Source organism: Carassius auratus, chromosome 3 (genome assembly GCF_003368295.1).
Source record: "Carassius auratus strain Wakin chromosome 3, ASM336829v1, whole genome shotgun sequence".
Lineage (NCBI taxonomy): Eukaryota > Metazoa > Chordata > Actinopteri > Cypriniformes > Cyprinidae > Carassius > Carassius auratus.
In genome coordinates, this window is record NC_039245.1 from 7,307,781 (window position 1) to 7,330,828 (window position 23,048).

Genomic DNA, 23,048 nt, shown 5'->3' on the forward strand with positions numbered 1-23,048 from the left:
CGGGCTTGATAAGAGAAGTAGCAGAAGAATACGATAAGAGTTCCCACATTGTTTTAAACCACACTTGTGTAGATAAACTGTGATTTGTAACCTTTAACTTCGGTAGCCTACGTTTACGTTTACAGTAGGCTATAGCATCCCGCTATATTACGTCGTTGTATGGTTATCAAAACCGGATACCACTTGTTATGAGAAAAGTGTTTCCACATTTTCGTGTCCCTGCAGGTGTGTCTTTTTGAAGTAGGCTACTATTGACCTTAAGATGTCATTCGGTGTGACCAGTTATGCTGGTTTGACTGAAGTACCCTGAAAGTCTTGTAAATAACCTATTTGGATGGAGCTTAAACTCTAACCTGCCAGATCCAAATATTTAGGCTATTTTCCCCAATGGATTAGGCTATTAGCAAAACAAAAATTGCGGTGTGTTTGAAAATTGAAAAAAATCGGTCATTGATGTCATAATGGTTTTTAGGGGTGCTCTTCCTCTTTCTCTGGAAAGAAGAATGAACATTTAGAAAGTAAGCAAATTAACAGGAAAGAAAAAAAGAGCTAAGTAAAAAAGTATATTACATAGTTAGACTGAATGAATAATTTATAAATAAGTATATTATGTTGTGATTTAAAATAATAATAATACGATAATACTGACTGATATTCTATTGTATGCAGAAAAGGGATGGATTAAAAAAAAAAAAGGAGTCTGATTTCCTATTTTGTAAAAACCCTAGGATTCCAACCTTCTATATGTTTCCAAAAATGGGTGCCTGTTTTGCCCCTAATTATGCTAATTTGTTTTTGGAATTTTGGGAAAAGAGATTTGTATTCTCTGACTTAAATCCTTATTTGAAGTATGTTGAGTGGTTGGGCAGATAGATGATATTATATTGATATGGAGAGGTTCGGAGGCAGATATTTTAGCTTTTCACACATATCTACAGTAAATAATACCAATATTAATTTGAAGTTGAGTTTAGAGTATTCACACACTGAGATTCATTTTTTAGATTTCAAGATATTTAAAGACAGTGATGGAATATTACACTACCTTCAGAAAAGAAACCGACAGAAATACTATACTAAGAGCAGACACTTTCCATCCTTTAAGGATGACTGAGAACATTCCAGGACAGTAGAGGTTGAAAAGAATATGTGATAGGGAAGATGATTTTAACATCAGGGCAGAGGATATGACTCTAATATTTAAAGAACGAGGGTATAAAAATAGGGTGATTAATAAAGCATACAACAAAGTAAAAAATATTAGTAGAGATGAGCTATAACAACAAAAACACAAATCATAAGATTCAGACAATTCATTTTATTTTGTGACACAATATAGCTCAGAGGCAAACATAATTAAGAAAATTTTAAAAAGTAATTGGCAAATAGTTATGAGTGATCATATCTAAAAGAAGTCATGTCTGAATTTCCTTCAATTGCGTTCCGAAAAGCACCTACAATCAAAGACAAATTGCTGAGAAGCCATCGTCACGCAAATAAATCAAATGCTTGGTTAAGTTCAAGTATAGGAAATTACAGGTGCGGTAACTGCAATCATTGTGATAATATGGTAAAGACTGACGTGTTTAGAGATGTAACCTCTAGTTCTGATTTTTAAATAAGATCGTTCATTAATTTTCTATTTCATTGTGTGAGACTTGCTCTTTGAAATGTGTTTCTTTCTTCTAGCTGCTCTACATAGAGCGACCAGGTGTTTCTAATTTGAATAATTAGCTGCTGTTAAAGAGCACCTATTATGGCATTTAAAATGTTCCAAATATTGTTTTAGAAGTCCCCAACAACAGTTTTGTATGCATGCAATGACAAAAAAGACTTTAGTTTTCTTATAATATGCATTTATTTTTACCTGTTTTGACAGCTATTCTCAAATGATTCGTTTAGTGATTCACTTTTCAAAACCCCGCCATTACGTGACGTTAGCGAGTATAGCCCAGAGTTTATATTGTAAAAGCACAATCAGTCTTTGTTTGCATTAACTCTATGCATAAACAGAATCACTGTCAAAACAGGTAAAAATAAATGCATATTATAAGAAAATATGCATTTTTCCTGATGTAAACCGGATATCACAAACTGCTGTTTTGAACTCTCAACAAGACACGGAAGAGGAGACAATGCTGAATAAAGTCGTCGTTTTAGCCATTTTTGGACCAAAATGTATTTTTGATGGTTCAAAAAACTCTAACTGACTCTCTGATGTCACATGGACTACTTTGATGATGTTTTTCTTACCTTTCTGGACATGGACAGTATACCGTACACACAGCTTCAATGGAGGGACTGAGAGCTCTCGGACTAAATCTAAAATATCTTAAACTGTGTTCTGAAGATAAACAGAGGTCTCACTGGTTTGGAACGACATGAGAATGAGTTACTTTTGATTTTTCGATGAACTAACCCTTTAAACTACTTTAATACATGAGTTTCACAATTTGAGTTAAATTACTGAAATAAATGAACTTTTCCACAACACTCTTTATTGAGATGCACCTGTATGCTGCTGGAAGAGGTGTGAGTGAGGCCAGCAGGGGGTGCTTACGCTGTGTGCGTCCTAATGCCCCAGTGATATTTCTAAATTTCTAACAGTTGACTTTCATTGTGGTTTACTCTCCCTTATCTCTCTAGTATCTAAAAGAACTGTCCCAATAGCTTTACTTGAAATATTGTACACTCTTTTAAGTCCATAAAATATTCCAATTTATTAATATGAAAGAATTTTAAACTTGTTTTACCCGTACTTCAAATTATGCAATGCACTTTTTTTTAATGGTTGAATGAAATTTCTGTAAATTTCACTGAAAATGTACTGATAATTTCTTGCCATTATATTTTCTTAGAGTATATGATACCTGAGGTAGTTACATTGCAAATTTTATTTAAATATGCACATTTGTGTTTGTTTGCATTTATGTAGTCACCATATATTGCATTACAAGAGGGAAACTGCAACGTCTGTACTATAAGAGGGTTTTAGTTTACAACTCAGTAATCATAATAGGGCAAGCTTTTAGAAAGCAAATCACACATACACCTAAAATTGAGAGAAATAAGTCACAAATGATGTTGAACTCCTGCTTTTATGCTTATGGAGCTTTAAACTGAAAACTTAGTTTGATTAAGAAAAGAGTCAGACGTCTACATTTGGAAGTTAGGGCACAAGTTTATCTCTCATGTGACCTTTGAAACAACTACAATTGTTTTTTGTTTTTGTTTTTTCATTACAAATAAAATGCAAAATGCATGCATTTATCTCAACCATTCATATACACACGGTAGTACCTCTTCCATTGACTGTCTTCTGCCAACTCAACTATTTTATAAGAAGCTTTGATGGGGTAAAACAAATTCTCCAGCTAGGTGAGAGTAGTTTTAAATTTCAGCTGTTTATAATTGAAGTAAAAAATAAAAACAAACCAAACGTCATAAAACATCATTTTGATCCATGTATATACACATTCACTGTCCTACAAAATGGAACTGATAAATCTCCATTCCATAGCTATCTCAAAATCTGCAAGATTTTCACGTGTCTGAGTAGCACCTCTACATATGAATGCTCTCCGACGCAGCAAGAAGAATGAAGTTGCACTTGCAATCCTAGTTTTAAAGAAAATCTGACAGGGAAAGTTAATGTTTACTGTTTTTCAGTTCTTTCATTCATTATTTCACACTCAACAGTAATAAATGTGTAAGCTAGCTTACTATTTAAAATGTGCACCCTTCTCTGAAAGGGAGAGGGGACGGAAGAACACCTATGTAGTGTATTTAAAGTATATACAGGTTGAATATTATGTGTAAGAAAGTGTATGTTCCATCTTTCTCTCTCTCTCTCAAGTGTATACTCAGAATGCTTTCAGTATACTTTATATCATACCACATTCTATATTCATACATATTTATAGCAAGACAAGAAAAGGAGACAGAAAGGAGGGTGAAGTACTCAAGTTTACATGATGTCAACACATAGGGGAAACAGAGCAATATAACAAACAACTGTCACTCAATAGACATGGTGGGCCCAAACACGTGCAGGGACGAGATTTTTGAAAACTTGCTCGACCAGATGGAGAGAAATAAACTTTGTCCAATCATGTTGAGGAATGCATCGAGGCAGACTCTCTGTCCTCTTTTTCCTCGTCGTCCATCTTGCGGCCGTGCTTCCTGAAATACTTGTACCTCTGGACATACAGCTTAACTAGGTTACTCACTTTAACTGGGTTTATCTCACCTGTCCGGCTGTGACAAATCTGTGAAGTAAAGACAGATTTAGTCTTGTTTTCTTGATATTTATTAGTAACCCTATATTGTGTGCTGCAAATAAAGGCGATCTGGAAGTAACATTTACCTTGTGCACAGCTTTCCTTAAGATATCCTTGTATTCGTCTTTGTTGATGTCTTTACGCTGGTAGTAAGGCTTGATGGCCAGTTTGACTTCCTCTACTGCCCTCTCCTGGGTGTGGAGCTTCTTCAGATACTAATCAAAAGTAATTGATCAGATTGACTGCAGCATGGTAAACCTTTAACTTCTCTTATTGCTGCTCTGATTTCCAGACAAATAGCACAAAAATACATAAAAACACTGAAAGCAAGAAAACAATATCTTTTGTCCGTAAACTGTTTTTCAATTATTCATTTTGGCATCCTGCCAACAGAACTGAACTTAGAATCAAAAACTATTATCTTTGCATTCACATTGCAACTGTACTGTAGAGCATTACTGACAAGATGCAAATTAAATATCGGCAATATTTATTGTGCATCGCTAATTCTGAAACTAAAACTGAATTATTCTAGCAGACCTAATTACAGAAATATAGAAATGTATAGAACGAAAGGAATTTGATGTTTGTCTACAAGATCTATGGGGTGAAACAAAGACAGAGAACGGTGTTAAATGAAGTGCCTTTACCTTGTCTGGGTCTTTACTTTCATTATCCCAGCCCGTTTCACTGCCCCCTGTTGGCCCTGACATTCCCAAGGGCAAGGGAGGCGGAGGAGTTTGAGCACAGCCTCCACCCATTGAGAGTCCAGGGAGCATGTGTGAAGGTGGTGTTTTGGTGCAGCCAACCAATGGAACAGAGCTGTGGAGAATAAACTGTGCAGAAGCAGGTCCTTGGGGTGGAGCATGTGATGGAGGTGGAGGAACTTGTGATGAGACGGATGAGGATGATGAAGGAGGGTGTGGCTGTGCCTGGTTCTGATTGGCCTGAGAGAGAATCTGTGTAAAATGAAAGGGGAGAATCTTACAATTTTATTACACTTTTAAGTAAGTTAATTAATTTACTTCTCAACCAACAGATATTGAAACAGTCAATAGGATATACTTAAGGCCTCTGGTAGAGCTGCTTTAAAACAGGATACAGAATTATTATGGAATAATTGGCAAACAACATTTTATAAAATAATAGCGAAGGCGCAGTCACACTAGACTTTAAAGCATGCAAAACTTTTTCAGACTCCGCAACCTACGAGATATGATGATTTAAAAAATAAATAATTACACTTATGTAACACTGTAATTCTGCAGTGGTATTTTTTTTTTATTCCGCTTAGAGGTCACACTGTGATGTATCGATCTTCCATGTCTTCAATTGTTCAAATTTGCAGATCGAACTCACTAGACTTGAACTTTGGAAACTTCTTCACATGAGCATCCATTTTCTGGTCTCCTGAATTTGCATTCATATGAATGGAAGTCAATGGAACGAAGAGTGTAATGTGACCACCCCGTAATAATATCACAGATTTTACCTGACTTGTGGCCTGGATGAACTCCTGTGCCTTGGCTCTGCTGGCTATATTGGCCTCCTCCATTTTGAAGAGGAGAGCGGTCACTGAAAAGGAAATTAACAGCATAACTTTATGGCATTCTAATCCCACTATACATTAGAGAACTACTTAAAAATTGTGCAATAAATACTCACATGCTAAAACCCCTCCAGCAGTGCAGTCTACTCCGGTTTGTAGACTCCAGGGTAATGGTGCAGCTGAAGGGGGAGGAGGTGGAGGTGGTGGTGGCTTGCTAACTGAAGATGAGGACACTGAAGAAGAGGAGGATGAAGAAGGGTCATTTGCCAGGGGAGCACTGGAATGAGAGACGGAGGCAGACACCAAAGCTGTTGAAGTAGAGCATGGTGGTGAGCCATTCTGATCATCTGGTGAGAGAGGCTTAGCACTTGAAGTGGACTGAGTAATGGTATCACCCCTGATCTGCGATGACAGCAGACCAGGAGGGCTGACAGGGGACTTTGAGGGTGTGAGAGACAATGTTTTGGACTGACCAGGGCCCTCCTCCAAAAGGAATGAAGCCTCTGGTGTTTTGCAGCTACTATCAACAGTTTGAGAATCTGGGGATGACTCTCTAGTATCTCGAGATGGAGGCAAAGACAGTGGGGATGTGTGTGGTGGTGAGGAAGATGGAGGAAGGATACTTGCTGATGAGGAAGTGGAGGATGATAAAGGGGAGGAGGGAGTGGGACCAGGAAGAGCTGAAGGAGGACTGGATGGCTTGGATCCAACTCCAACCAATGGTTGCATTTCTGTTGATACTCCCGGCCAACCACCACCAACCGTGCTACAAGTACTATTAACACCTTTAGAATCACTTCCATCCCCACTTATCCCTTTCTCTCTGGGCTTTTTTCCAGGCCTCCTTCTACGTTTCGCTGCCAATGAGGAAGTTGGGGAAGAGGCAGATGAAGATGTGGATGTAGCAGAGCTTGGCTTAGGTTTCTTCGACTTAAGTCCACTTTGATTTGTTGATGATGGAGGCCCGAGTATGTTGCGTTGTTTTCCAGTTTTGCTTGGGTCTTTGCTCCTCCCTGGAAGAGCCAGTGTCTCTGAGCAGGGCTTAAGAAATGGTGATCGGCTCTCATTGTCTCGGCGGAAAACCACAGCAATAGACCCACCAACAACTGAGGGCCCTGAAGCTCCACTTACAACACCACCAGGACCAACAAGGTCAAGACCCAACTTCCCAGAGTTCCCAGTCGTGCTACTAACTCCCTCACGAACCAGGACAGAGACTTTAGACTGGAGCTTACCCTTTCTGCTACCACCGCTGAGCTTCTTGGACCTGCCAGAACGCCAGGCATCCTTCTTCCCCATTTTTTCCTTACCGGTTTTCCGTCCTCGCTTAGTAGTGGACGAGGACGCTGTAGGTTGAAGGGAGGTGGTGTTGCCTGAGGACGCAGAAAGAGGTGGTGAGAGAGATGACAGAAGGTTTTTACTTTTGGCTTTTGGTCTATAAGAAGAAGAGGAGGAGGTGGATTCAGACTGACCAACTGTCTTGCTAGATCTGGATTTCTTCTTGAGATGATATTGGCTAGTTTTGAGTGCTCCGGATTTCATTTTAGGATTGGGTAGAGGGGGCTCAGGAGGAGGAGGAAGTAGTGGTGAGTCCTCTAGTGAAGGGTAGTCTGAATCCAGTGCTTCCCCATCCAAAGAGAGCATGTCTACCTCAGGACGATCCGAGAGTCGGTCTGATTCATATCCATGATAACGAAGAGGTGTGAGGGAGGTGGGTTGTGACCCACTCCTATGCTCCTCATCCTTTCTTTCCTCATCATCTGATCGCCTCCTACGTTTCTTCTTCCTCTTACGATGTTTGTCTGAGCTCTGGGATCGGCTGCGGGAGCGCCGTTGGCTATGGGGTGGTGAACCCGGTACTGTGGTGGTTGTTGTAGTGGTGGTAACAGTGATGGTACGTTTGATCGCAAAAAGATCAGAGCCATTGAGATCCTGAATGGACGGGGGTACAACAGGTCTAATATCTCTTCTCCTGTCCCTGTCTCGATCTTTTTCTCCAACCATCTCCTTCTCTCTGTCTCTCCTGTCACTGTCACTTCCTCTACTCCTCTTTGTACTGCCTCTCTCTCGGCTGCTCGATCTCCTGATATCATCATCCCTATCTCTCCTTCGTTCATCTCTTCTTCTGGAGTCTCTCTCTCGTTCTCTATCCCTTTCATCTCGCCATCGATCCCTATCCCGGTCTCCTTCGTGGTTCCTTTCTGGGTTTCTTTCCCTCTCTTTATCTCGGTCTCTATCTTTGTGGTGATCCTCAGAGTGGCTGGACCAAGATCTCTGACTCTGTGCATGTCGTGGGGCATTCTGGGAGTGGGAGCGAGAGGAATGTTCTGGAGTGCTCCCGTGTTTCTTTTTCCTCTTGTGGCTTTCACTTCGGCTACTTCTCCCTCTATCCCTATCCTTGTCTTTGTTCTCTTTTACACTCCTTTTTTCACTGTCCCTCTCTTTGCTTTCTCTTTTACCATCAGCTGACTCCTTTTCTTTCCTTTTTTTTCTCTTTTCCTTCTCTACTCTTCCCTCTTTCCGCTTGCGTCTATCCCTGTCCTTTGAACTCTTGGAGGATTTGCGACTCCTCCCTTTATCAGTGGACAGAGGTGGAGAATTGGTAAAGGAAGGAGAGGGTAAAGGCAAAACAGGGACATGGGGTGGTGATATGGATGCGGAAGAAGGGCATGATCTGAACCTCTCATTCCTCCTACTTGTAAGTTTTCGTCTCAGATCTCCGACGCCCACAGAAGACACTGGCTCCCTCTCCCATTCTTCATCAGCACGGACAGATACAAACCCATCACCCTCTAAAACCCGTAAGATCCTCTCAGGTTTTGGGACACCCGCTTGAAGGTAAGAAGGACTGCTTGAAGTTGGAAGCAACACCTCCCTCCTTCTCTCAATCACTCGTTCTCTTCCTCTTTCAATGGCTCCCACTATCTCTCCTTCTTCTATCTCAGAGTGTTCAGAGTCTGTTCCCCGTTCTCTTTGATTTTTTTCCTGTTCCCTTATTCTGTCTTTGATGGATCGCTTGCTGTTGATTTCTAAAGGGACATTATAGAACTTTGAAGATGGAGCGTCAATTTCGGTTGAATCTGGATGACCCCCCTCTGTGCCAGCAGGTGTACCTTTTTCCAACGCTCTATCAGCTTTTGCAACATTCCTTCCGCTATTAATGCTGCTTCCTCCTTCATTCTCCTCATCCACACATCTTTTTTCCTCTGTTTCAGAGGCCGGAGAACCTGTCGGTTCAAATGGATCATATTTATCAACCTCTTCCTCCTCGTCCTCAGTGGACACCTGGTCTCTCTCCCCCTCACCCTCTGTTGGGTGAAAGGGGTCATATATGTCATTCTCTAAACTCTCCCTCTGTCCATCATTGCATGGATGTGTGAATGATGAAGATGCATGAAGTGAGGGATTCGAGGAAGAAGAAGGTGGCACAGGCACTGACGATGGCACCAAAGAGGATGAAGTTGATGACACAAAGTCTCCAGTTCCTTTGCTGACCCTGCTGTCTCCAACATTGCCTCGGTCCTCATCCTCATGGTAGTTTGTACCCATTCCACCAGGAGATGAAGATGAGGAGGAGGAGGATGGGGAAGAGGGAGCAGATGAAGGAGATGAAGGTGAGTTGGAGGGTGATGAGGGGAGAGGGCTTTTGGCCATCTCTATGACCCTATCAGAGTTTTTGAGGGCACAGGCCAGTCCTGAGGCTTTAGTTACACTTGAGTAACATCCAGGAAAAGAGCTTGCAGGCAAAAAACTGTCTATACAAACTCTCTTTTTCTTTAAAGATGGTGGGAAGAGAAAATTTCCATTTAAGAAGGATCCTAAGAAAGACAATGAAAATAAAGGAATTATGATCACACAGTGCTATTAACATTATCTTAGGCAAGCTATGGACTTGAACTTACCTGGCTTCTGGTAACCAAGATTTGGGGTAACAGATGTCAATAAAGCAAGAGACGCACCATTCTCGACTTTCACTTCTGCTGTTAGCTCCACATCAAAGTCACTAAAGGAGAAGAAATAATATGAGCAAGCTTATAGTTTTTCAGTCGTTTAACTCAAAACAGGCCTCAACAAAGTTTTTTTCTGGCTGACCCAGTTACTTGCACTGTTGAAATTTTCTCTGTCCCAGAGACAAAAAATAAAAATGATGCAAAACTTTATTAACATTTCTTAATTAAACGTTTAGTAAAAACTAATAAGTGAAGCAAAATAGATCTTTATAAATACTAGGATTACAACAAATTCAGAACAAATAACATTTCAATACAGAAAAAAACATCTGATTACTCTCCCATACGAAGACAATATGCATCAGTGAAATTTGCAATGAAATACACCAATGATGAAACAGATAAAATGGAAAAAGGTTTTTTGACTGAATTTTGTTTTTATATGATGTAATCTTCCACACTCAATCATATCCCTGAAGCTCTGAATCTATAACTGTTTGTCCCAGGACAAATCATAGTCTGAAAATCTGGTCCTGGTTTTGTGGTCAAAGGACACAAATGTGTACTACGCTTTGCCTCAATAGGTCAGCACCTTTCAAAGATGATTAAAGATTCCTTTATAGCATTCAACAAGCACATCAATGAGACAACACTTGCATCCCTCAAAGTAAATCAAAATTAACCCAAGCCAAATTTTGGTGCTTTCAAGCTCAATTTTGAGCTTTATGTGCTGAATTAAGCACTTACCAGTCCAGGTACTGAGGTTGTGAGCTGAGCTGAGGCACAAGAAATACAGGCTCAGAGGAAGTAATTACAGCAGCCCCCTACAAGAGTGCAACAAAAATTAAATGATTCAAGAGTCACCGATTTCAAACTGGGTAAATTAAAGCCAGACAAAGCATGTAACAGGACAGAACTTAGGTAGTTTTCAGACTTGTAGATTATTTGCTTTGTTCTGAAACAGGGACATAATTTGTTACAATGTTACATTTTCTTCTTGGTTCGGTTCACAAGGCAACATTGCAAAGCTTACCAAACTGTGTTTATGCAGGTCACATGTGAGTAAACCTGTCCTCTTATTGGTCAGAGTTCACCTGTTTACAGTCCTCTGCATCATTCATCAAGATAGATTGACAAGTTTGTTCTGCTGGCTTATTGTGGCTTTATATCTGTCTTGGCACATGCAAACACTTACAAATGTAGCAGTTACTCCTGCTATCAGTAACCGCTGACGAACCTCAACATTAAAATAAGAGTGCATGCATTTTTATGTGCATCTGACTGATACTCCCACTCTAATAGTCTATATCTTATCTATAAAGAATGATTTTTTAAGATTTTAAATTTTTATAGTTTCTCCATACAAGAGGCGTTTTGAAGCTGCCATTACCAAAAAGGCTTTTTGTACGAAGTATTAAATAAACTTCAGTAATTCAACACTTTTACCATGTGTCATTCCATTTTATTACACATTAGACTTAAATTCTGAACTTTTTTGTTTTGTTTTATGTGAATGCATGTATGGATTAGTTGAGTTGTTACCGACATCTGGAGAAAATTGTAATGGTGAGAGCACCTTTACAAATATATTTACTGGGAAAAATGGTGACGTGTTCAATACTTATTTTTCCCACTGTATACATGTATACACGCACACAAACACACACATTTGTGTATTGCAGTTACAGCCAGTAGGAATCAAGGCTTCATCCGGACAGCATTCTTGTAAAGCACGGAAAACAGCAATGAATTACACAATGTTTTAATATGAAGAGCTGCTTTGGTTTTCAACTGCATTAACAAATATTCTCATTCATAGAATTAGACAATGACTGCTGCTTTTTATATAGCATATTTCCGTTATGAATTATGATAGTGCTTGCGCTTGGTTCTTTGGTCTGTTTGTTCTCGGGAAACTTGTTTGGTCCTCTTTTGGTGCACACCCGAGTGCGACTGCTGCATTCACACCTGCCCAAAACGAACCGCACCAAGAGGGACAATGAACTCTAGCGCAATTCAACCGAACTAAATAAGGCAGGTGTGAAAGCACCCTTAATAACTTACAATTATACAAATTGCCTAAATTATTTTACCAGTTCACTAGGCTCATCCTCCGAGGTCTCTCTGTTTCCTTGGAAACATCTTAAGCCAACTGTCCTTCTGTCTGCTTTAGACTCCATTTCCTCCTCTTCATCAGGACTTTGTTCAGATTGTGACTACAATAAGACCAGGCAGAAGACATCAGGCATATTCAACAGAGAGTGCTGTGCATGATAAATATTTATCTTATGGTCTACAATACACATGTGATCGCAGTGACTGACTATCCAACCTGCTCCTGAACTAATGATATTGATATGACACTTACCTTGCCTGGCACAATTTCTCCTTCGTCCTTTTCTGCCTGTCCATCGGTTCCCATCTACACACAGACAACACTATTGTTATAAATAACCTAGATCTGAAACATCAGCTCTAGGAGATCATAAAGCTTCACCCGTTTTGATAATCATACGAGAGAGATGAGAGGAAACTACTTCTGCATTAAATCTTTACCTTTAATTTGAAGAGCACTCGGGGGAACTTGTTTACTCGAGTAAACTGAAGAGAAAGCTGTATCTGTATTGACATTCAACACTGTGCCTTCGCTCCTTGACCCAGTGACAGCACTGATCGTGTGCAGTGAATGAAACTGATGTAAGATGATGCTACAGACGATGCTATCAAATCGGCTGTGCTCCACTGCACTGTTTGTCTACCTAACGTTATGTACTCACTTGTTAACTGTCATACAGTAACCAGCAATACTTACTATACGTCTCATTATGAATGCTCTGAGTGTCTCATTATGAATGCTCTGAGCTTTACTAGCTGACTAATTTTGACCTGTGTTTTATTTTAAGCAACCTTCTCGCACTAGCAGCAATCATTTATAGCCTACAATTGGTCGTCCATAGGGGTTAGCTGTCTAGCTAAGTTAGACAAGCTATAAGAGACGTTTACCTTCATAGTGCAGAGACGAGCCGGCTGATGAATCCCAACGGTGATGACCTCCTAAAACCCGCCACGATGTTTTTGTTAACTTTAAAACGGCATGCAGAGGCACGAAACATTTTTCTTTAAGGAACACAAAAAGAGGCCCATCCCATCTGATTCCTCCATTTTGCTTTCCCTTCTGTGAGACTGCCCGCATGGGCTGATGGGAAATGATGTTCTTCACTTCTGTGGCGACGATGCAAATCATAGGAGAATGGAAATGTGTTTGTACTTAAAGAAAAATATACTAGAAAGAAGAGAACTTACAAAGTAATTCAGGGTTAAATTATCACAGTACATTTATATAAATGTCATGCAGTCAATACTTAAATGGTCTAAAATAAATACTATGGTTATTGTTTGAGCTTGATACTCAAGTGATTTTGAAACAGTAAATACAATATAGTGTAATAATATAGTAAGACTATACTATTTGATTTTAAAATTGGTCTTTAAATGCAACTGAATAATAACTTTTCTTTTGGCACATTAATTATGGTTATTTGTTTTTTTATAAAACTTTAACTTTATTGTTTCGAAAGGTAAAAAAAAAAGCTTAAAATAAAACCCTTGAAAACATTTTGCTGTGCATTTTTGTTAATACTGTTTTATTTTTTATGAATTATTGAATGTAGGCCTATGCACTTTTGTCAGTTCATGCACTCCCTGGTCCTGAGAGTCAAAGCCATCTCCCTGGTGCTGCTAGTGACATGCTTTTACTGTTTGAGTTACTGGAATATAGTAAGTCTATATAGGCCTACAATAAACATTATAACATCCTAGCCTTTGTTTTGTCACAAACAAAAACATATATATACATACATAAGCAAACATTTAAGTCATAAACATGCTCATTGTGCAATATTTCAAGTGACCCTTCATTCATGGTATCATCCAAAATCCAAATAGACCAGCAGTGTATGCAGCAGATTCTCTGTGTGTAACAGTAATTCTCCAGGTCATAATAGTCAGAGTAGAAATGACAGCACTGCTCTCCAGTGCCTCTCTTTGCACCAGTGCTTCTGTCAGTGCCTCTCTCTGAGCTATCACTCCAGTATGCCGCCGGAAGGGGGCGCTGTTCCTCATCTTTACACCTGTTGAAAGACGAGCAGTGAGTGTTACAAGGGATTCAAAAGCAGTCTATACAGGCATAGCATGCATACTAGTATTAGATTCATTTAATTAACCAAAGAGTTTTCCATTTCCATTCTACGCAACACAAAACCTTAATGAACGTCTACTAGGCTATTCCGTTACACTCTTAATGAGATGGGGAGACCAGGGAGGGTTTGCTACAGGGGGATTTTGGATACTGCCACAAAAATGTTACACCTTACAGTCTGCCCTTTTGATGTTAAATGATCTTTTTAGGCTTGATAATATATCTTAAATTTATCCCATTCATTTCAGACTTAAAAGGAACATTATTAAATTTAAATTATGCATTTAGCAGACGCTTTTATCCAAAGCGACTTACAGTGTATTCAGGCTATCAATTTTTACATATCATGTGTTCCCGGGGAATCGAACCCCCAACCTTGCTTGCTAGTGCAGTGCTCTACCAGTTGAGCTACGGGAACACCTTGACACATTATGTCATAATTTACTTTCCCTCTTGTCATTCCAAGCCTGTATGACTTTCTACCTTACTGAACATAAAATAAGACAAAACAAAAACAAAAAACCCAACTCTTTCCTGTCTGCTCAGGTTAATTGTGTCCTGTCGAGAGTGAAGGTGTTATCCCAGCCCACTAATACTGGGGGTTATTCTCTCTCTATGTGTCTGTCATGTCTGTCTCTTCTAATGGACTATATGTTTTTACGAGGGTCTATCAGTGAAGCTCAACATCTAGCCTCAATTAATCACCTTCAATCAATACAAATAATTACCCCTATCAGCTCACCCCAGTCACCCCAGCCTTTCTCTTCCTGGGCCCCACTTTGTTTAATTACATATATTAAGCTTTATATAAACCTGTTCTGCTTTCATCTCTCTCTCTCTCTTTCTCTCTCCAACTGTTTTTCTCACTGTTGTCTGAATCCCACCATAGCAGCTCCAGCTTTTTGGTTCCTATTGTCTGGCCCTATTGGTTTTCTCACTAATTAGCGTTCTTGTTCTGAGGATAACTCGCAGTGAGTAGAATTATTCTTACATTATTAAGAAAGAAAGAAAATATAATACAGCAAACCTGTGCCCATGGACAGGGCCAAATGCATAATCATGGAGTCTTATGAGCAGTGTTGTGAATGAGTGAGAGAGGATGGGTGGGATTAGTTTGGGGAAACTCAAAGCTAAATCTGAGGCCTGTCAGATTACAAAGAGGAACATATGAAGACAGACACATAAACATTTGTTAGGAAACTCATCACACATTTTTGGAACCTGTGCTTTTATAACAACGGAGGGTAAGCGCAAGTCTCTGAATGTGTCTTTAACATTATAGGTTACATCAGCATTTTTTTTTCAGAAATACATTTTATGTTTTGGTTGATTATTAATTTTTAAGAATGCCTGTGGACGTGGAGAAGATTATTCAGTTTATCAAACAAGGCGACCAGGACAATGTTCAGCTACACCTGGATGATTACAACACTGAGGTAAATACAATTTCAAGCAAAATACCGAGTTTTAATTGAATATAATAAGATTAATACTCTGCATCACTGCCATGCAGAGAAAAAAAACTGTTAGAATCTTCTACTACTTCTACAACACTCAGATATTAGCAGTTTCCATGACAACAGAACTGGGGAAAACCTGAAGGGTGTTTCTCGTTACTTATCCAGTCATTTTACAATTTCTGTAGTTTTAACGTGTCTAGCATTTGCCGAGCCTTCAAATTCTGCTGTCCCTTTTATATTACACCTTTTAAATTCCCCCTTTGTTATTCACAGTACTCAGAATGCTTCTTTTTTGATGTGGAAGAAAAAGAGAGAAAAAAGTAAATACTAAAGTCTATGCTAAAGTTTGTGTTTCTCAGTCTGTCCTCAATCCGAGGGCACACGTGGCTTGGATTAACACAGCTAATAATGTAAATCTCACTCATCCACCTTCACTTATCTTTATCCCTCACTTCACCCTCATCTCATTCATTCAGTGTATATAATAGTCACAAGCCAGTTTTTAACCATGATTTTTTCTCTTTTTGCTATATGCTCATTATTCTCCTAAATGTGTGAACTGAGAACAGCAAAGAGAGCTGGAAGAGGTAAATCTTTCTCATTACCTACAGAAAAAGAGCAGGTTTGCTGTAGCTAAATAAAAAAGGGAGTGAGACGTCTGTGGGGAAGAAGAACGAGAGAGGTGGGTAATCTGAAACGAATATGCTGTCTCACCCTGGGTCACATGTACCTACCGGCACCCAGAGTGTCTGTGTCAGATGCAGAGTGTCTGTGTCAGAACTCTTTGGAGCTCATTATTTTGTTGTTACTAAGCACCGATTAATGTGCCGTGTGTCAGAAAGATCATTTATTGGTTCTCATAAATACACAAAAAGCCATTTGGTTCAGTTAGACATTTCATGATGCCTGTGCTCACAAAATAAACTATAATATTTCCTTTGTTGTCAGGGATTGTACCCAAAGCCTTTATTAGTCTTCAATGAACTTCAGTGTTCTGTTGTTCATTAAGAAGCAGGCCACTGTTTAAATCTGAATCTTGAGTTTGAAGGGTAGACACTATTCTTTTCCATCCCACCTCTCGTTTTTACTAAAGCTTTTTTTCTGCTTGTTTACCTCACTTTCTCTTGTCTCTTGTAACTGCTTGTTCTTCTCCACTCAGTTTCGCAGGAATAAAGTGAGACAGTATGTTCCAGACTCTGATTCAGATTTGGACTCTGATGAGAATGAGGATCAAGATCTTGTTCTGCGGAGGGTGAGACAAACTTGTTTCCCAAACTTTTTTTCTCAACTTCTTTCAGAAAATATGGCCAAAAGCACAACCTAGCATCACATCCATATATCTGAGAATTGTCTTCCCTATCTATCTATCTATCTATCTAGAATATCAGGTCTTTACATACAAATTGTAACTGAAATTAAAAGGGTTGTCCACATATTTTTGGCTATGTTGTATATCATTATATATTCCCATCGAATATAATGCAAAATAATAATTCCTGTCTGTCTCTTCCAGAGGCTTGCTGCAGCTCTGATCTGGTTCATTCGCATGCGGCTGCAGCCAGGCGTTTTGAGAGTGTGTCTGCGAACTCTGCGAATTATCTCGCGTGATCGAAAGGCCTTGGCTCCCCTGATCACAGACTACGCCATTCTAACTCTTGCTCGACTCGGGGGCATCTCCGCTCTGCCTACCTGGCCTGAAGAAGAGGAGGCTGAGTGGGGCTCCTCCCACAGCGACATCACTCCCGAGAACGAGACAGAGACACATCTGGATAATAACGGCAGCAATGCACAACACCTGACATCTTTCAGGGAGGGAGATGATTCGGTCGGTGTCTTTGCAGCCTGTGCTGAGTCTTTGGTCTGTGAAGGTGTGCAGAGCAACCCTGTGAATGTAGCATCTAACTGTAATGTTGGGAGAGAAACACAAAACGACTGTCATGAAGAAAAAGAAAGGAAAGATGGGGTCTGTGGGCTGTTGACAAGAGGAAAGAGAGATGCTAGAGGAGAGAAGGATGAAGAGGAGGGGCATGATGATGGAGAGGTCTGGAGGAAAGAGGCGATGAAGGCCTTGTGCAATGTCATCTACAACAGCCCGAAAGCACAAGAGAGAGCCTGCATCCTGAGGTGCAACTCAAACTGTTACGTGGGTGAACCTGATTTCACCAAGTACAACATGTTTCTGGATCAACATTCTAATCAACCAATCAGAATTGAGGGATATGTTTTCAAAAAAAAAAAGTCAGTTTTAGACTTGCAACCAGGGTTAGGGTTTTAGACTTGCAACCAGGGTTAGGTGCTTCTACACGCTTGTTATTCACTTATCATTTCCATTTTAGGAATACATTTAGTAGGGTTAGGTTTAGGGGTAGGGATCGGGTTAGGTCTATAACATTGATCCAGGATCAACAAAAGATGTTGATCCAGGAACATGTATTATTTGGCAAAATCGTGGCGACCTGTTACATGTGAAGCATTTAACACATTTTCAATTGTGCTTTGTTTTCTTCACCAGGTTGCTCCATGGCCTGTCAGAAAGACTTAAAGATGGTATACATTCCTCACCACCTCCAAGTGGTCAATTTTATGAACTGCGGCTTCTCTTTCTGTTGACTGCTTTACGGCCTGAGCTTAGAATAGAACTCTGCCAGGTAACACTCATCTTTCATACAAATGTGGAATATTGAATTATTATGATATTAATGTGATGCTTACACAACATTTTTTTTTTCAAAGTTTGTTGGATTATTGAAGTGCACATTTTTTCAGGCCAATGCACTTGTGGATAGAAAGATGGAGTAGGGACTTCCTATTAAATGTTTTTAATAAAATTAAGCTGCATTTTGAAACGTGAATAGTACCATACCATTTATGTATCTGCACAGTTATCATGTACAGTGCCATTTTACAGTTTTACTAAACAGAAGCGCAGTGAATATATATATATATATATATATATATATATATATATATATATTTGAAATAAAACAACATTTACTGGACCCCCTGTAGGATCACTGTAGACCACCTAGTGGTCAAAAAGACATAAAACAAATTGTTGTAAGAATACACAAATTGTTTCATTTCTGTTTCGTATCTATGGGGATTTCAGAGACTCATTCTGTGTCCTCCTCCTGTCAGGAGCGCGGCGTGTCCATGCTGACTGCTGCTCTGGAACAGTGTTTAGAAGTGCGCTGGGGAGAGATGCATGAGGTGCTGACTGACCTCACAGCACCCCCTGCGTCTAAGGATGTGACTCAGCGTGCCCTTGAGATTCTCAAGACCCTGTTCAACATTACCTACAGTGTGCACAGACAGGAAGTAGATGAGGTTAATGTGTTTTTTGTTGTTGTTGTTTTTCTGCTCCTAATAACCACATCTGTGTCCTGCAAATCTTAATTTGACACCACAATCTTTTTTCCCCACAGATAATGTATGGGGATCTGTAGGGATTGTGATGTTAAGAACACATGGGGGGGGGGGGGGTCCTCATACCTATCCACTTCATTGTAATATTGTTTTGGTTTTCTTTCTTCTGCCACAGGAGGCTGCAAATTTGTATCGTCACCTAGCTGCAGTCCTGCGTCACTGTCTACTCGTGCCCTGTGAGGGAGAGGATAGAAAAGAGGAACTACAAGGGTAAGAGTCAAAATTTAAAGCTCTGAGAGGTCTCATCCTACTGATCTCTACAACTCTCCTGTGCTGAATATCCACAGGCACACAGTGAATGTGCTCTCAGCGCTCCCACTGCAGTGCCTAGATGTTCTGCTATCCGTTCGCATATCTGAAGCTTCGAAGGAGTCCGGTGGAGTCAACATGGACTGCGTTCACACTCTGCTGCTCTTCATGGAGAAGAGACTGGACAGAGTGAGAAAGAGCGCTCTGAACTGTCTAGTGTCCCTGTAGCTCAAGAACATGGCACTTGTAAGGCCAAAGTTAAGGGTTTGATTTCCAGGGTCCTCATAGACTGGGGTTCAGTTTCCATAACATACATGTTAAAGGGGGGGTGAAATGCTCGTTTTCACTCAATATCCTGTTAATCTTGAGTACCTATAGAGTAGTACTGCACCCTTCATAACTGCAAAAAGTCTTTATTTTTATTATATTTATAAGAGAAAGATTTGTGTTGAGAGCGTTTGGAAACTGTGACACAGATCCAGAGGCTGAAATTTAACAAGAGCACCATCAGCAAAGGCGTCTCTATGTGGTATGTACTGAAACTGTATATATTTGCTTAGCGGTTTTGGAAAATGACTAAGTTCCACTTTGTCGTCTTTTTTTCTTTTTTTTAAGCTGTACATGTGGAAAGTGCAGTTTGATGACAACATCGCATGTTGTTTACTTGATGTGCTTACGCGCTGATAGCTAAGTTAAAAACACAGAGATATTTGAAGTTTTACTCACCGCATGTGGTTCCAACACACGATCGTGACCCTTTTTCGTTGGGACTGCATTATCCTTAAGAAATAAACGATGTGCAATCCGAAATGCAGGGAACAAACACAAACACTTGCACAACTCTGTTGATGCTCTGTAAAAATAAACTCAATCCACTGGTCCCTTAATGCTGTTTCTCTTTTGGTAATCTGTGCAGGGTTGTCTTGCCCTGGCAACCAAAAACACACTTCTTTTGTGACTTTTCGCGACGCTCTCGCTCTGATCAGTGAAATGTATGTGCTGCTCAGCCTCGCTATACGGAGCGCGCGCTCTTCCGGCAGAAGTGTCCTCAGGACCCATATAAGGAAATTCCGCTCCATCTAACGTCACACAGAGCCATACTCGAAAAAAACTTTGCGAAACTTGTGACAAACCGGAAAAACTTTGCGAAACTTGTGACAAACCGGAAGAGGTTTATTTGGAACAAAAATACTCCTTCAAACGTACAACTTAATTTTTGAAACTTTGTCCATGTTTAGCATGGGAATCCAACTCTTTAACAGTGTAAAAAAACTCAGTATGCATGAAATAGCATTTAACCCCCCCATTAAAGGGATAGTTCACCTAAAAATTAAATTTAATTTACTCCCATTCCTGTTGTTCGAAATGTTTCTGACATATAAGATAGTATTTTGAGAAATGTCCATACATCGATGCTAACCAAAACTGTAGGGTTAACAACAATCTTCAAAATATCCTCTTTATATATATTTTGCATTTGTATAATTTATTTCATTATAAATGTTATGTCATCAAATGTGAATTACACAGGGCCAAAAGCTGAAGGAAAAGTTGGCTCCAGTGTTAAACCTGTTGACCGAGAGCAGCAAAGCACACAGGGAAACTAGACACTATCTCAGACAGCAGGTAGGATACTCATCCAAAACACTTTTTAAAAAACATTTTCACCAATTTAGTGTGCTTTAAGGCTGTTCAGTCCAAGAACAATAGCTATTAAGATATCTATAGCAATAATTATATTATGGTTCACACCAAATTATTATAAGTGCGTGCTGCAGTTATGTTGTCTGTTTGGCTATCAATGTTTTTATCGTTTATCAGCTGGAAAATTCCTTCTGAAAGTGATTTCAACTATGGTATACTGTTTCTCCGTGCCGTTATCATTATGGCTGAGGAATAGACTTCCCTATTCTCATAGAGTTAGAACCATTACTAAAGATTTATAGTTATGGTTTTTATTATAGTTATAGTTCTTGGTGTGAGCCTATTAAGTGTTACATTTGGAGCACTCTATAAACATGAAACATTAAGTCTGACGCATACTTGTTTATTGTTGAGGCTGTGTACCAGGAGTCTGATCCTGTGCTATTTTTGAGCAGATCCTGCCTCCATTGAGAGACGTTGGGATGAGGCCTGAACAGGGGAACACATTGAGGAGCAAACTAGTGCGACTCATGACCCATGTCGACACTGATATCAAACACTGTGCAGCTGAGCTTCTCTTTGTGCTCTGTAAAGAAAATGGTACATGGATACATCCATTTAAAGTGCACTGACAGTTTTTCTTTATACCAATTTAACGAACTATACCACGGTTGCATGACTTTAATGTCACCAGAACTAAGCTTCCGACTTCTCTTTCGATCTTTTCTTAAACACAACACTTAAATTTCAGGCATTTAATCAAAAACAAAATCAAGTGCCTTTAGGACAATGGAACCAGAAATGCTAAAATGCTAATTAATTTCCAGGTTTTGGCCTACAAAACTGTCATCCTGTGGCACTCTATTCATAATACTCATTTAAGATAGAGTTGTTGGTAGGGTATCCATGAACTCTTTCTCTCCCAGTGAGCAGGTTTGTGAAGTACACTGGTTACGGTAATGCAGCGGGGCTGTTGGCGGCACAGGGTCTTTTGAACGGCCGTTGCCCCTCTCCTCAACCGCAGTACTCCAGTGACTCTGACTCAGACACGGAGGAGTACAGACAGGCCAAGGACAGGATTAACCCTGTGACGGGACGGGTGGAGGAGGAACAGCCTGATCCTATGGAAGGAATGACTGAAGAAGATAAAGAGGCAGAGGCGCTCAGACTCATAAACATGTTCAACAAGCTCTCACGGTATGTGTGCGTCAGAAAGATTCCACTAGAAATGTGGTGAAATCATCACTGATTTCCTTTTCACAACACATGTGTAGTGGATAGGTAATCACCTTATGTTTAAATATATGCATTTTTTCTCCTACACCCGCTCAGAGGCAAAATCATTCAGCCAATGGGAGTGACAACGGATGGCAAACTGGCGCCGCTTTGTGGCCAGACGAGGCACAGCGCTGTGGAGGAGGAGGAGGACGAAGAAGAAGAGGAAGAAGAAGATAGTGAAACAGAGCAGTAATGATGTCAACATGATCACGATGATGATTAATGACAGACAGGTGCAAGATAATTTATACTAATGACTGATATAGCGCTGAGACGATATTAATATCTAGAAATCCCATAACTTACAATGATAAGGAGATAAGTTATTGGTTCATTTAATCGGTTGTTGCAAATATGGGATGTAAAAGGAAATTATATTGAGACACAAACAGAATAATAAACCAAGCTCTCGTATGATGTGTGAAGAGAAGAATAAGGTGTGCAAATAACAATAATAATTTAGAATGTACAAAATATAGCGGGAAAATGTAATTTTTTGTGTGAGACACGATGCCAACTAGAAACCGTAAAATTGGAAGCTACTAAGAAGCAAAGGGGGAAGGAAGAGACAAAGAGAGACAGCCGTCACGCCGAGGACAGACGAACACTCTTGGAGAAGAGAATGCTGCTGGTGTTGCCATGGTGTTGTTGCCATGGTAACAACAGGAAACGCAGCTCCACGGATTCTCTTTTTCTCGCGCTCTAGCAGGAGTGGAATGTTTACCTTGAAGAGAACCTGCTGGCTTCCTGCACTGAGAACGCTCAGTCAGAGCGACGTCGTTCTTCAAATCCTCAGAGAGATGTTTTCATTCGAAGAGTGATTAGTACACTTTGAACCGAGTTTCACTATTTAGCGCAGGTTATTTGACTGTACTGCTTGATTTCTAATGTATTTCCTTTCACGGTATCATTACTAACCCGTACAACATATCAACATGTATGTCTAGAACAAATAAAATGAAGAAGAAGAAAAAAAAAATCTGAGTCAGTCTCGTGTGAAAACGCATCGTTTTC

At 39.9% G+C, this 23,048-nt stretch overlaps 2 protein-coding genes across 4 annotated transcripts; one reads left to right on the plus strand and one right to left on the minus strand.

The window, feature by feature from the left end:
- Positions 1–3,631: 3,631 nt before the first annotated feature.
- Positions 3,632–12,977, minus strand: LOC113045687 (splicing factor, arginine/serine-rich 19-like). 2 transcript variants are annotated; one of them, XM_026206266.1, is made up of 11 exons: positions 12,783–12,977; positions 12,148–12,201; positions 11,873–11,995; positions 10,527–10,603; positions 9,732–9,832; positions 7,302–9,647; positions 5,946–7,202; positions 5,773–5,855; positions 4,931–5,239; positions 4,367–4,495; positions 3,632–4,268 (listed from the first exon to the last, which is right to left on the minus strand). In XM_026206266.1, exons 1-11 carry the CDS (start codon positions 12,786–12,788, stop codon positions 4,110–4,112), a joined length of 4,644 nt encoding a protein of 1,547 aa, XP_026062051.1. In that variant the 5' UTR covers positions 12,789–12,977; the 3' UTR covers positions 3,632–4,109. The 2 variants fall into 2 exon arrangements, with proteins under 2 accessions (XP_026062051.1, XP_026062041.1); XM_026206256.1 differs by having other exon boundaries at positions 5,946–9,647.
- Positions 12,978–15,131: 2,154 nt separating this feature from the next.
- LOC113045705 (synembryn-A) lies at positions 15,132–22,987 on the plus strand. 2 transcript variants are annotated; one of them, XM_026206300.1, is made up of 13 exons: positions 15,132–15,221; positions 15,323–15,413; positions 16,007–16,024; positions 16,597–16,689; positions 16,951–17,561; positions 17,950–18,085; positions 18,576–18,764; positions 18,979–19,073; positions 19,151–19,301; positions 20,643–20,738; positions 21,212–21,356; positions 21,683–21,953; positions 22,089–22,987. In XM_026206300.1, exons 2-13 carry the CDS (start codon positions 15,324–15,326, stop codon positions 22,225–22,227), a joined length of 2,034 nt encoding a protein of 677 aa, XP_026062085.1. In that variant the 5' UTR covers positions 15,132–15,221; position 15,323; the 3' UTR covers positions 22,228–22,987. The 2 variants fall into 2 exon arrangements, with proteins under 2 accessions (XP_026062085.1, XP_026062093.1); XM_026206308.1 differs by lacking the exon at positions 15,132–15,221 and having other exon boundaries at positions 15,329–15,413; positions 15,711–16,024.
- The last annotated feature ends 61 nt before the right edge of the window (positions 22,988–23,048 follow it).

Coding starts and splice junctions, on each gene's coding strand:
- LOC113045687 (XM_026206256.1), bottom strand. Junction 9,833..10,526: donor CAACCTCAGTACCTGGACTG/GTAAGTGCTTAA, acceptor CTTCTCCTTTAG/TGACTTTGATGTGGAGCTAA. Junction 4,269..4,366: donor TAAGGAAAGCTGTGCACAAG/GTAAATGTTACT, acceptor TTTACTTCACAG/ATTTGTCACAGCCGGACAGG.
- LOC113045705 (XM_026206300.1), top strand. CDS start 15,324: ATGCCTGTGGACGTGGAGAAGATTATTCAGTTTATCAAACAAGGCGAC. Junction 18,086..18,575: donor TTAGAATAGAACTCTGCCAG/GTAACACTCATC, acceptor TCCTCCTGTCAG/GAGCGCGGCGTGTCCATGCT. Junction 20,739..21,211: donor GACACTATCTCAGACAGCAG/GTAGGATACTCA, acceptor ATTTTTGAGCAG/ATCCTGCCTCCATTGAGAGA.